At 40.1% G+C, this 14,965-nt stretch overlaps 1 protein-coding gene across 3 annotated transcripts; it reads left to right on the top strand.

Moving 5' to 3' along the window:
* Nucleotides 1-7,292: 7,292 nt before the first annotated feature.
* LOC136866027 (lethal(3)malignant brain tumor-like protein 3) lies at nt 7,293-13,472 on the top strand. Of its 3 annotated transcripts, XR_010859479.2 has the most exons (4): nt 7,293-7,458; nt 7,592-11,202; nt 11,677-11,738; nt 11,881-13,472. XR_010859479.2 is itself a non-coding variant. In XM_067142655.2 (3 exons), the coding sequence occupies exons 1-2, from the start codon at nt 7,431-7,433 to the stop codon at nt 11,173-11,175; spliced, it is 3,612 nt and encodes a 1,203-aa protein (XP_066998756.2). In that variant the 5' UTR covers nt 7,293-7,430; the 3' UTR covers nt 11,176-11,202; nt 11,677-11,855. The 3 variants fall into 3 exon arrangements, 2 of the variants coding, with proteins under 2 accessions (XP_066998756.2, XP_066998743.2); XM_067142655.2 differs by lacking the exon at nt 11,881-13,472 and having other exon boundaries at nt 11,677-11,855; XM_067142642.2 differs by lacking the exons at nt 11,677-11,738; nt 11,881-13,472 and having other exon boundaries at nt 7,592-11,306.
* The last annotated feature ends 1,493 nt before the right edge of the window (nt 13,473-14,965 follow it).

The raw sequence follows: 14,965 nt of genomic DNA, 5'->3' as shown, positions 1-14,965 counted from the left end.
GCCGGGAATCGAACCCGGGGCCTCCGGTAAGAGGCAGGCAAGCTACCCCTATACCGCGGGGTCGGCTTGTTACTTTAGGTCTCCTTATTTTAGAATTAGACTTAAAGCATCCTGCATTCGATGCCCGCCACTGACAGAGTTAAGAAAGGCATGGGATCGGGAAGATACAGCCTTGTTTGTGGGTGCAATAGAGTTGGCCATGAGTCTCCCGTGATCGAAATATCTACGACCTGGCAGGTAGTCACCTTCACGGGGCGTAGTACCAAAGTGGGGTTTTTTTAGAAAAAAAATTAAATGAAGATTCTACTTCCTCACAAACGAAGAACGATATTATCAATTTTACGAACAGTTTCAATAATGCAGCCGGTTTAGAGTACAGAAGCTATGATTTCGATTGTTGGATATAAGTACATGGTAACAATCAAAACCATCAATATCTACAGAAGATCCGTCACCGCACTCGGTAGGACCGGCTTTCTTTTCATATCCACCGGGCGAGTTGGCCGTGCGGTTAAGGGCGCACAGCTGTGTGCTTGCATCCGCTTCGAACCCCCCTGTCGGCAGCCCTAAAGATGGTTTTCCGTGGTTTCCCATTTTCACACCTTAATGACAGCTGATGGCGGAGCTGTTGAGGATCCAACCAGCCTTAGGGCTGAAGACTGAACATACAACATACAATTAAGCCTACTGCCGCTTCCTTCCCACTCCTAACCCTTTACTTTCCCATCGTTGCCATAAGACCTACGGTGCGACGTAAAGCAAATTCTAAATACAAAATAAAACATCTTTTCACAACCCTTTCCATGGGAAAGTTGTATCCACGCTACTGGCCTAGACTTGGCCATTGAAATTATTTCGTGGCTACGCCACTGCATCTACTCACCATTTAAGGTACAAGGTAAGCCCGAAGAATGGTTGATACTCAAAATACACCATCATAAATGATGCGGTTATTACTCAAAAGTACTAAAGAAAGGTAAGGCACGCGACCTAGTGTTTTAAGTAGAATCTGTATCCATAGAACGTGACTTCCCATTTTAAAAATGTTTCAGCCTCGGCCGTCTTGATGAGAAGATAGAACCATTGGAACTGATTATCACGTCCGCTAATTACAAGATAGTCACATGCACTTTTTATGGTGCCATTTGAAGTTCCAATCAGTCCCCGGGCATTTGACAAAATATATAGACCTACCTACAGAACTAAGGTACGCATCTGCGATCTGTCTTGCTACTGTTAGAATTTTTTTTAAAATCATAACTTACCGAGGATGCACATTATTTTGCCCTTAGTGACAAATGAAGTTATTATATGGCACAAAATGAGAAACTAACGTGCAGCTCGCAATCCTGTCACAGTCTTCCGAACGCTGCAACTTAAACACAGTACATCTTTCAACCACGGTACAACCCCAGTTTCCTGGAACTGATCTGCAAAAGCTGACACGATGTTGTTCAACTGTTTCTGGCTGTGTACCCCGTTATCTCGGTGGTCACGTTTCGGCCCCCTACTGAGTAATCCCTAGGTAATTGCCCCTTTGCTCATCTTTTGGCATTTGTCAACACATTCCCAATACTGAGGCCTCTACAGTGAAATATCCCCGCGCATCACAATCCTAAGTGTCTTCCTTTCATTCAAGCAGTACAAATATGGAGAATTATGAATGGCCGTATTGAGCCCTGCTGGTAGATTCTTTGTCGCTACGTTAATTCGTCATTTCGGCGTAAGTTTTAAGTTGTTCTTATCGTACTTAAAACAACGGCTGATCCTCGCTCTAGTTTCAGGAAACATTTGGGGGGGGGGGGGGGCGGCCCCACTGGGCTACGCCAATGCCCGTAGTAATGTTCTCCCGCTAAAAGATTGGGATGGACTACAGCATTTTCTGTCGGGTTTGGAAGCGAGTTTGATTCACAAGCCGTGAAACGAGTCTCCGGTCCCTCTGAGTCAGGATCTTTTTCCGACACAACTTTGACGTCGTGTTTCGCTGCCACGTGTAGTACACCACTGCTTGTAGACATGTTCACCAGTCCGCTGCGAAACACCAACAAATCCACCAACTTCACGCACCTTATGGCCACGGACACGGCCAAACACGATTGCCCCTTTTTGCCACTCTGTCAAATCTTTACATCTCCCCATGTTGACGCACACTGTCCGCTTGAAACATCAATGTCTCACTGATCCTCACTGATCACTACTGCCTAGAGGTGGGGACGGAGCGAGTAATACCGATGAGTAATCCGGTTGTAGCGGTACGGCGCACCACCGATCCCCTCCGCTTACAACTGCGAGTACTCGCGGAGGACCTGAGCACAGTGTAGCGCACAACACACGTACGAAAGTACCTGTATTCAATCTGTGTGTTTCGAATGTGCGTATATATTTCCTACGCTTGTTATGTTTTGTAGATAATGTAAAGTCTGTTAGATTATATTTGTGGTGTTAGTGTGATATTTAAACATATTCGTAGATAGTAGTTATATTTTTAGAACATTTAAAGGAATTTAAAGAAATTTTTACAGAACGTTGTTCCACAAATGCCACGAAAACCGTCGGATGCCTGGCAGTTTTTTGACATCACTGATAATAGGAAACACGCAAAATGCAAATTTTGTGGCCGCACATACGCGACGGGTGGTGGCACATCAAATATAATATAATATAATATAATATAATATAATATAATATAATATAATATAATATAATATAATATAATATAATATAATATAATATAATATAATATAATATAATATAATATAATATAATATAATAACTGTATTTATAGAAGCATTCTACTGATAGCTGTTTGGCATTGGGACGTGTAGTAGTATGTTGTCAGATATGTTTTATAATCACATTTGCAAAGAAGGACATTCCAGTCAACGTTCATTTACGTAATTACTTTTGTCATCCTGTAGATGAAATTACGTCAGTGTTTTTCATTATATTCTGATAAGATTCTTTATATTCAGGTTATGCTTCTCATTAACAGTGTACCGTATCACATGAACTTACGAAATAATTGTTAATACATTACTTTTCTGTTAACTTCCAATCCCCTTGTATACAAACCCTTTCGGTAGGTATGCGCCATACTTTTTTTCACTATTCGAATGAGTTAACTATACGAGTTACTAACATTTATTCCACATACTACCTCCTACTCCCTAGCAGTTACGTATATAATAATTATAGTGAATATATGTGCAGTTATTTACAGTTGTTACGTTGTGAGAGAAGGGTATTAATAGGGGGATGCAATACCTTCGCAGTGCCATACCTATAAAGTGTTTAAACGTCCCGCGTCAGGACATTCACTCGGTAGTTCACTCGGTACTACCGGGTGATGACGTCACAACAACTGCTCCGCTCCGCTCCGCTCCGTCCCCAGCACTACTACTGCCTTAGGATTTCGTAGAGGCAATGCGCGTGCGTTTGAGTACGGGACTCGTTCACTGGGCCGTCTGTAGAAGCTTAACGGTCCATCTGTGCGTAAACACTAGGGTGACTAATTTTTGTCCGGTGAGCTTATATATCGTTGCTAGGCAATGAAAACCTCGTAATTCCACTCACGAGAAAAAAACACGTTTCTCCAACTGCCTTGCGAAGGCTTCCCACATTGCCTGCGAGGGGAACAGAAGACTCCAATGGTTCAATAATTGGGCTGTCGCTAAGAAATGAAAAGGCCAGGAACAGTTCCGCGGCCATTGCTGACCGCTCAGTTTTGGGATTATTCTGTAATCTTTACTCCGAAGAAATTACGAGATTACCTTTGCTCAACGATGATACCGTATATATGCAATACATTATTGTTATTATTGGGTAACAGGGTGGTGTAGCGGCTTAGCTACTTGCCTGTCATCCCGGCAACCGCGGTTTGATTCCTGGTGTTGCCGGGGTGGGATTTTTAGTTGAAAATCTCGGGGTGTCAGGAAGGGCATGCGACCGTAAATCCCCGACCACAGCTCTTTCATGACTCAGTGCGTGAAAGGACCCTAAGCAGGGGGAATAAATTGCAGATGATGATGATGATTTTGATTATAGTTAATATTATTTGTCATCCAGCAACAATCATTTTTTATTTCTGGTATAATCGCAGTATGCCCGTACTTCGGGGATACGAAGGTAAAACAGTTGGTTTTGTGGGGGGTGGGGGTACGCCAACCAAAAATTATGAATACCATTGCACTAGAGTGGCTCAAGTTATTGACCGTACCGTTTTAAGACAGTAGTAAAGTCAGTTGAATTCCGTAAAATTGTTATCAGTATTCCGTTGGCCTAATTGTGATCAAAGTTGAAGAATAAAATAAATTTAGTTTGCATAGTTTGCATTCTGATACGACCAGAATTGGGAAGTACCGATAACCAAGTAAATGTAATCGAATTACTTGTAACAGAATGAAGTATGGTAATATACTTTAATTTGCAGACTTTAACATTATTCCAGTCCCATGCAAAAAAACAAGAAAAAAGTAGTGTTTTCCGTACTTCTGTGAAGTAATTGTAACCGTAATTTTACTGAGTACTTGTGGGAAAAGTAATTTGTACTTGTAATTGAGTAAAATATCTCTCACGTAACTGTAATTCGTCCCAATTACGTACCGGTAATAATTTACTTTTCCAACAGTAGATACGACATTGGAGGCTCTTTGTGTGTGTAGATTGTTTAAGCTGTTATACCTACTTGGAGATACCGTACTGTACTTGTATTTTATTATAAATTCCTGGTTCACCTTTTACATCTAGCTGAAGTCAGCTGATGACCTAGATATCAAGCTTTTTGAAACAAATATCTTTATACTTAATAAATTAATTAATTAATCAAACTCTTGACTTTTCAGTGAACGATGCAATAGTATTCTAAAATCGACAAAACTGTAATCAATCAATCAATCAATCAATCAATCAATCAATCAATCAATCAATCAATACTGATCTGCATTTAGGACAGTCGCCCAGGTGGCAGATTCCCTATCTGTTGTTTTCCTAACCTTTTCTTAAATGATTTCAATGGCATTGGAAATTTATTGAACATCTCCCTTGGTAAGTTATTCCAATACCTAACTCCCCTTCCTGTGAATGAATATTTGCCCCAATTTGTCCTTTTGAATTCATATTGTGATCTTTCCTACTTTTAGAGACGCCACTCAAACTTATTCGTCTACTAATGTCATTCCACGCCATCTCTCCGCCGACAGCTCGGAACATAGCACCTAGTCGAGCAGCTCGTCTTCTTTCTCCCAATTCTTCCCAGCCCAAACTTTGCAACATTTGTGTAACGCTACTCTTTTGTCGGAAATCACCCAGAACAAATCGAGCTGCTTTTCTTTGGATTTTTTCCAGTTCTTGAATCAGGTAATCCTGGTGAGGGTCCCATACACTAGAACCATACTCTAGTTGGGGGTCTTACCAGAGACATATATGCCCTCTCCTTTACATCCTTACTACAACCCCTAAACACCCTCATAACCATGTGCAGAGATCTGTACCCTTTATTTACAATCCCATTTATGTGATTACCCCAATGAAGATCTTTCCACCGAGCTCGATAGCTGCAGTCGCTTAAGTGCGGCCAGTATCCAGTATTCGGGAGATAGTAGGTTCGAACCCCACTGTCGGCAGCCCTGAAAATGGTTTTCCGCGGTTTCCCATTTTCACACCAAGCAAATGCTGGGGCTGTACCTTAATTAAGGCCACGGCCACTTCCTTCCCACTCCTAGCCCTTTCCTATCCCTTCGTCGCCATAAGACCTATCTGTGTCGGTGCGACGTAAAGCAACTAGCAAAACAAAAAAAAAAAGATCTTTCCTTATATTAAAACCTAGATACAATGATCCCCAAAAGGAACTTTCACCCCATCAACGCAGTAATTAAAACTGAGAATACTTTTCCTATTTGTGAAACTCACAACCTGACTTTTAACCCCGTTTATCAACATACCATTGCCTGCTGTCCATCTCACAAAATTATCGAGGTCACGTTGCAATTGCTCACAATCTTGTAACTTATTTATTACTCTATACGGAATAACATCATCCGCAAAAAAGCCTTAAGTTACCTCTGATTCCACTTGTTTACTCGAATCATTTATATACCGGTATATAAGAAAACATAAAGGTCCAATAATACTGCCTTGAGGAATTCCCCTCTTAATTATTACAGGGTCAGATAAAGCTTCCCCTACTCTAATTCTCTGAGATCTATTTTCTAAAAATTTAGCAACCCATTCAGTCACTCTTTTGTCTAGTCCAATTGCACTCATTTTTGCCAGTAGTCTCCCATGATCCACCCTATCAAATGCTTTAGGCAGGTCAATCGCGATACAGTCCATTTGACCTCCTGAATCCAAACCTAATTCCTTATTTCAAATAATACTGAAACGACGGCACAGTGTCAGCTTTTCTTAGAAAAACTCTTTAATTAATAACTAGCCAGGTGAAGTAAATCCTTGAGGCTGATCGCCATAAGCTTTGCTTTAAATACAGAACAGCATCAACAACAGCAAAAATAAGAACGAGCTCATGCTATCGCTTACTTCCGTGCGATCTGTTGGCATCTGAAGATACTATATTCGAGGATTGCATTGGCGCTGTTACGATGTTTGACGAGTGTGACATCTACTTGTATCGGTACCTAAGTTTATCTTTGCATTAAAATAACTGGGATAAGCCGTGGATAAGCTGAAAAAAGTTTCATCGAAAGCTGATAATTCTTTGCTATCAATGCGCTAGAAAGAAGTGTTTGCTAAAATAGTGTTTTTCTTTGTATGGGTACGCGTTTGAATTATCAAATAATGCTATGTAGCATTTTTGTAGCAGTTTATTTATTTGATTTTGAAAAGTTTTTTGTAAGATAAAAAATTACCACAAGAAACAAGTTAAATCATTAATTCTTACAGGTTCATGTGTTCACAATAGCGGAAGGATGCAATGTCTAATTTCAACTTTACTTACGTTCTTATGCACTGTGAACAGTGATAGGTATCTCAATCATTCTCTCAATGCCCTGATGACTTATGACATGATAATCATGAGGGAACAAAGGCCTATGAAAAAAATAATGAATGAGAATTATTATTATTATTATTATTATTATTATTATTATTATTATTATTATTATTATTATTATTATTATTATTATTATTAACACTAATAAAACGTGTATTCTCTGTTATGTCATTTAGTAAAAGCGAATAGAACGAGTTCTGCTTACTTCTTCTGTGACTAATCAAAGGAACATCGATGTAGCATCTGTTCACTGTAATCTTTGGATTATTTATCATTGTCAAATAATGTAAACTTAACCGGTGGTATGGGTTGTTGTGTGAATGTACTTGATATTAAAGTGTGTGTAAATAGTCTAACTTTTAGTCGTTGCAAAAGAGTATAATGAATTAAGACCTGTTTCAGAAAATCCGTGCAGTGAAGTGAAATGTCAGAATTATTAGCGCTAGAAATTGGTAAGATGTGCACTAACCCTTCAACTTTCAATGAAAAGTAATGGGATTGGGCGCGTGAATTTAACCTTACGAACATGTTCGTGGTGAGCGTTTGTTCCTTTTTTATAAATGTGTTTTAAATTTCTTTAAATAGACTTAACCATGGCATCACCAGAGGATGTACAACCCACTGCGACATCGACAAATACCGTTGTTGTGTCGGGAAATCAGTCGCTACAAGAAAGCGGCTCTCGAATGCTTCCATTGTTCCTTATTCAAGGTACACCGTCTCCGATGAAAATGACAACACATGTTTCATCCAGTAGTGTAAGGCCTCAGAATGTTCCTTATACTTTAAGACCTACATTTATTAGAGCTCCCAATAGTGGAAAGCAGCAGCATTTTGTAATCCAAACAACACAGCCATCAGGCATGAGTACTACATCCTCAGTGAAAAATCGTGTGTTTCTCACCCCTGTAATCAGGCCTAGTACAGTGAAGTCTGGAGAGAATAGTCAGAAGTTGGTATTTGCAAATCGACCTCTCTCCACCACCAATTCTCAAACAAAAATGACTAGTCTCTTGGTACCAGTTTCTGTCAATTCTAGTAATAGTAACATAATGAAGATCACTAGTCGAAATATGTATTCTGACAAGAAGGGTGTTATGTTACAGTCTGGTATTCACAACATTGGGCATCCAGTATCTGGACAGTTAATTCATAATACTGTAAATGTGGGCAGTATTGGAACAATAGGGTCAGCTTCAACAACAGTTACAGAGCAGTGTCCTGTACCTGTGGTGGAGATGGAAATTTCGGATGAAGAATGTGTGTCAGACAGTGGAAAAGCACAAAACCAGGATTTAAATAGGTGTTACCAAGAAGCTGTCGAAGCAATTTTTGCTCCAAGTGTTTCGCCTAGAGTTAGTGAAGGAAGTCGAGACAACTGTGATTTGGATGATAATGTTACAGTCATTAGAGTTACATCAGAGCATGAAGAACCCAAAAAAGAATTACCTGAAGATGATGTGAAAATAGAATTAGTTCAGCCAGATAATACCTGGGACTCTAGTACTATTCAACAAGAAATTGAAACTGAACAGTCTGAAGTGGAAGCCGAAGTTGAAATCATTCAGACTGAAGTAGGTGCACAACAGGATGCTAATAATGAGAAACCTGACACAAAATTAGGAGATGCTGAAAAAATTGAAATTGAACATGACATTGAAATATTAGAAACTGAAATGACATCTGAAGTTGAAATAATACAATCAGAAGTAAAAACAACTACTGAAACTGAATCAGCATCTATACTGAAAAGTGATCCTGTGGTAAAAGATTCAACTTCTGAATGCAAAACTCAAGTGGAACCTACTGAAGTAAAAGAATTTGATCCCATGGAAGTTCTGGACTGGAAAGATGGTATTGGCTCTCTACCTGGGAGCGATCTTAAGTTCTGTATGAATGAGTTTGGTATGATGGAGATGGTAGAACACTCTAATGACTCAAAACACACTTCTGAAAATACTGAGAAGGTGAAAGAAATTGAGGACATGAGAATACAAAGGTCAGCAGAGAACAATGTTAGTGAAATTAGGGAAACTGTCATTCAGTCAGCTGTTGAAGAAGGGGAAAGAGTTGACATTTCGGACCAAATATTTCGTTGTGAAAGTTGTGGAGTATATGGAACAGGAAGTGAATTTATCAAAACACGATTTTGTAGTCATATGTGTGAAAAGGTAGGTATGAAAAAAAAAGCTCAAGAAATGAAGAAACAGAGAGACTTGCTTCGCCTAAAACAAGTTCGAAAGATGAAACGAGCCAGGCAACTGGAACTTCAACAGAAAGTACATGAAGAAAGCCAGCAGTCTCCAGTGGTACCTGCTCCGACTTCAAGTTTTAGTGAGGAGGATGAAAATGGACAAGATGCTAGTAAGACAAAGGTACCTGCATGGCAGATGGGGAAGAAAGGCTTCTCTTGGACCAAGTACCTGGAACATTGTAAAGCAAAAGGTGCTCCTGTTAAGTTATTCAAAGATCCTTTTCCTTATAGTAAGAATGGCTTTAAGATAGGCATGAAATTGGAAGGCATTGATCCTCAGCATCCAGCTTATTATTGTGTCCTCACTGTAAGTGATGTACTGGGTTATCGGATACGCCTTCATTTTGATGGTTATTCAGAAATGCATGATTTTTGGGTAAATGCAGACTCTCTAAACATTTTCCCCGTAGGTTGGTGCGAAAAGACTGGACGCCAGTTACATTTACCTCCAGGATACAGTTTGCCGTACTTTAGTTGGAGTGTGTATCTGAAGGAATCCCAAGCACAAGCAGCTCCACGTCACCTTTTTGCTAATAGAACTGGTAGTTCCGTGTGCCCAAGTGTATTTCGAGTTGGTATGAAGTTGGAGGCTGTTGATCGTTGGAATTCATTTTTGGTCTGTGTTGCAACTGTAGCAGATGTTATTGATTCTCGTATCTTGGTTCACTTGGATGGTCGTGACAATGCATATGATTTCTGGGCTGATGCAACATCGCCTTACATTCATCCAGTGGGTTGGTGCAAAAAGAATGGACAGTTCTTAACTCCTCCTCTTCACTGGAAGCCACCTCAGTCATTTTCATGGGATCAGTACCTGAAGGAGACCAAGTCGCAAGCCGTACCTGCTCGAGCATTTAAACAGCGTCCACCATGTGGCTTCCGAGCAGGCATGAAACTTGAATGTGTGGACAAACGTGTACCCTTGCTTATTCGTGTTGCTACTGTAGGTGAAGTGTATGAGCATCGAATTAAGATCCAGTTTGATGGATGGCCAGAGGAATTTAGTTACTGGTTGGATGATGACTCACCCGACATCCATCCTCCTGGATGGTGCCAGAAGACAGGACACCCTCTTGAAACCCCGCTCATGCCAGAGGATTTAGGAGAACCTGTAAGTGATTGTCCAACTTCAGGTTGTCATGGAAAGGGTAACATTAATGGATCCAGCAATCACAACTTATTAGCTGAGTGTCCATATGCTCCTGAAAACTACAACAAAGATGGACCTATTCAGGATAGGCTTCTTGAAGATAAGGTAAGATCTCCTGAAAACAATATGAAACGTTCCGTTAAATCTGAGAAACGTAATCCTATTGGTCGTCCTCCTAAATACCGATATATTCAAAAGGATGAGACCTATGAGGAAGGAAACGATCTCAAGCGACAAAATGACAAGCCAGATGTGACTCCTAGACCAGTTGGACGTCCACCTAAACATCGCCGTATTGAGGTTAAAGAAGACCAAGCAGAGGATATGAAGAAGAAATCCCGTGTTTGTTGTGATAAACAAGAGCAGTGCAACTGTAACGAGACTCCTCAGGAGAAACAATGGGGTGTGAACATTGAACAGCTTCGACAAGAACTACACGAGTCTATTATGAGACCAGGGCCCTTGTTCCTTTCAGAAAAGAAGACATCGTTGATGTGGAGCAAACACTCAAACAATCTGTACAAGTACATTGATGATATGAAAATTGATGTTAATCAGTGGACTCCCAAAGATGTGTGTAAATTTGTCAAATCTATCCCTGGTTGTGATGATAAAGCAGCTATCTTTGTTAAGGAAAAAATAGACGGTGAGGGCTTATTGCTTATGTCTCAGCAGGATCTTATACAGTTAGGATTGAAGCTTGGACCTGCACTCAAACTATACAATAGCATTGTTCTTCTTCGCTTTAAGAAAGGAAATGTATAGCACACATTGAAATAGGCTTTTAATTAGGTATGTTTGTAATTACATTTTGATGTTTTATTTAATGAATTTTGGATCATATATGTGCTACTGATTCATAAATATGAATAATATATTTATTTTTTAAAGTTTAATTTTGGCAGTGTGTTATCATGTACTTAATAATTGAATGTTTTATATATTTTGTAAAATAGCATTGTTATTGAATAATTAATGTTCATATTATAACTAGATAGCCAAGGAATATGAAGTATAAGCTCATAGGTACACTACATACTGGTATAGTCAGTAACTAATTTATTTTGTATTTCATTGCTTGATTCAAAACAAATAAAGGAAACTGATGGAAAGCACTTACTAGATATGAGCACGGTTGTGTTTAATCATCTGTGTTTTGGACATAGTAATTTGCTGCTTTCCAATAGTTCACTTAATTTGCATAATGTGGCAGCTAGCTTATCTAAGACACTACCTTTTTCAAATCTTGTCATTTCATTGTTTCAGAGTAAAGAAAATTATTTTTTTAACCAAGAATTACTAATTAAGGTGCTTAACTGTTTAAGTTGGTAAGTTTTGACTGTAGGCAGAATTTTTAACAGTGAAAGTAGGCTATTTTATTGCATTCAGTATTTTTTTAGCATATTAGATGGAATTATTTAATGAGTATTAACTTCCTTGGTTAAAATTACAACATTTGGATATTTTCAGATATTTGAAGCAGAGTAAATCAGAGTGAATCATAGCTGAAATTATGACCAGACATTCTTTACACTTCAGTGGGAAGTATTTAGAGTGTGCCTGTCCATTCGTCTGTGCAGTATATATTGGACATTCAGAACCTAGCACCACACATGCTCCACCAGACCCAGCCTTTGCCACCTGGTGGACAATGCTGGCAACCTCACCAAAGCAGTAGCTCCCTGACTGAAAAAATTGGTTATACTCCGTATAATGTTTGTGATCTCTTCCTCAAGAGCCCAAAGAGTATGCTGGTGGTTCCTAGACTCTTTCTGTTTAAGGTTATCCCAAGAATTGAAGTCCTGAACCATTAAGTCAGGGGGATGAGGGTGCCGAAGTTCACAGGTAATTACCCATTTATCGAAAATCTCACGAACAGCTTGCAGCGAATATGCCGATGTGTGGGCTGTTGCACTGTCTTACTGGAAGTAAGCGTACTATTTTTCTTCTTCCATGAGCATTTGAGTGAATGGTCACAAAACGTTCAATCAATCCAGTGTTCTCCCTAGGACCTACTTAACAGTTTTACAGATCGCCTGGCTAGCATAACCTAGATATGTGCTAGTTACATAATATTAATACATATTTCAGTCATAAAGTGTTCCAGTCCGCCTCTGTAGTGTAGTGGTTAGTGTGATTAGCTGCCATCCCCGGAGGTCCGGGTTCGATTCCCAGCTCTGCCACGAAATGTGTAAAGTGGTACGGGGTCCACTCAGCCTCGGGGGTCAACTGAGTAGAGGTGGGTTCGATTTTACCACCTCAGCCATCCTGAAAGTGGTTTTCTGTGGTTTTCCACTTCTCCTCCAGGCAAATGATGGGATGGTACCTAACTTAAGGCCACGTCCTCTTCCTTGCCTATCACTTCCTACATTCCCATACCCCACCAAGGTCCCTGTTTAGCATATCGGGCAAGGTACTGGTCATCCTTCCCTGTTGTATCCACCAACCTATTGTCTCACGCTCCTTGACTGCCCTTCAGGCGGTAGAGGTGGGATCCCTCGCTGAGTCCGAGGGAAAAACCAACCCTGGAGGGTAAGCAGATTAAGAAAGTAAGAATCAAGTTTAAATTAAAATACTGTAAAACTATGTATTTAAATGATAACTCTTCATTATTGTCAGCATAATTGTATCAATTACATCGGAGTTTAAATGTTTAGCTTGACTATCACTTAGTGTGGTGCACAAGCAGTGTCTCGATTAGCGTGGAATAGTATGCCAGCACTCCATTCCACCTAACGACACAAACCCGCATGGCATTCCACAGCAACTGAGTGGTAAGTCCCGGCATTACATGATTGTGAACAAGCAGTAGAACAATAGGCTTTCAAGATACTCCGTTATGTCTTGTTCATGATAATAACACTAAAATAGAAGTCTTCCTTGCGAAAAGTCAAGATTTCCTTCTGAAGACGCAGAGCAAAGTTCTCTGCAAAACATAAAGAGTTCCACATTGTTTTCTTGACACAGCATAAGCCCGAAAGCCTATATCATGTCTATACTAAAATAGTTCAATTTTTCAGTTAATATTTTCTGTCTGATATTAATAGTAATGCCCTGAGGGAAATAAAGTGAAATTTGAAATTTTATTATTCATCTTTTAGGTTGTAATCCCCGCCCGCTTACCCATTCCTGCCACCTGTCAGTCGCCCAGGTGGCAGATTCCCTATCTGTTGTTTTCCTAGCCTTTTCTTTAATGATTGCAAAGAAATTTGAAATTTATTGAAGATCTTCCTTGGTAAGTTATTCCAATCCCTAACTTCCCTTCCTATAAACGAATATTTACCCCACTTTGTTCTCTTGAATTCCAACTTTATCTTCATATTGTGATCTTTCCTACTTTTAAAGACACCACTCAAACTTATTCGTCTACTGATGTCATTCCACGCCATCTCTCCACTGACAGCTTGGAACATACCACTTAGTCAAGCAGCTCTCCTCCTTTTCCCAAGTCTTCCCAGCCCAGACTTTGCAACATTTTTGTAACGCTACTCTTTTGTTGGAAATTACCAAGAACAAATTGAGCTGCTTTTCTTTGGATTTTTTTTCCAGTTCTTGAATCAAGTAATCCTGGTGAGGGTCCCATACACTGGAACCATATCTTTTTTTTTGCTAGTTGCTTTATGTCGCATCAACACAGATAGGTCTTATGGCGACTATGGGACAGGGAAGGGCTAGGAGTGGGAGGAAAGCGGCCGTGGCCTTAATTAAGGTACAGCCCCAGCATTTGCCTGGTGTGAAAATGGGAAACCATGGAAAACCATTTTCAGGGCTGCCGACAGTGGGGTTCGAACCTACTATCTCCCGAATACTGGATACTGGCCGCACTTAAGCGACTTCAGCTATCGAGCTCGGTGGAACCATATCTGGCTCCATAGCTAAATGGTTAGCGTGCTGGCCTTTGGCCACAGTGGTCCCGGGTTCGATTCCCAGTAGGGTCGGGAATTTTAGCCATCATTGGTTAATTTCGCTGGCACGAGGGCTGGGTGTATGTGTCGTCTTCATCATCATTTCATCATCACGACGCGCAGCCACCTAGGGAGTCAAATCAAAAGACCTGCACCTGGCGAGCCGAACATGTCCTCGGAAACTCCCGGCACTAAAAGCCATACGCCATTTCATTTCACTGGAACCATACTCTAGTTGGGGTCTTACCAGGGACTTATATGCCCTCTCCTTTACATCCTTACTACAACCCCTAAATACCCTCATAACCATGTGCAGATATCTGTACCCTTTATTTACAATCATATTACAACCCCTAAATACCCTCATAACCATGTGCAGAGATCTGTACCCTTTATTTACAATCATATTACAACCCCTAAATACCCTCATAACCATGTGCAGAGATCTGTACCCTTTATTTACAATCATATATATATTCACACAGTTCTCCAAATTCACTATGTCTTCACAGGACCGATCATTTGCATTTGCATTTGCATTAATTGCTCAGCATACTCCAAACTTTTCATCATGCAACAGAACTTCATGAACTGCGTGAGGATTTTCACTATCCCAATATAAACTGTTTTGACCTCTCACATAACTTCTC

Source organism: Anabrus simplex, chromosome 1, assembly GCF_040414725.1.
Source record: "Anabrus simplex isolate iqAnaSimp1 chromosome 1, ASM4041472v1, whole genome shotgun sequence".
Taxonomy (NCBI): domain Eukaryota; kingdom Metazoa; phylum Arthropoda; class Insecta; order Orthoptera; family Tettigoniidae; genus Anabrus; species Anabrus simplex.
Note: the sequence above shows the minus strand (reverse complement) of the source record. Positions and strands in the feature narration are given on the sequence as shown.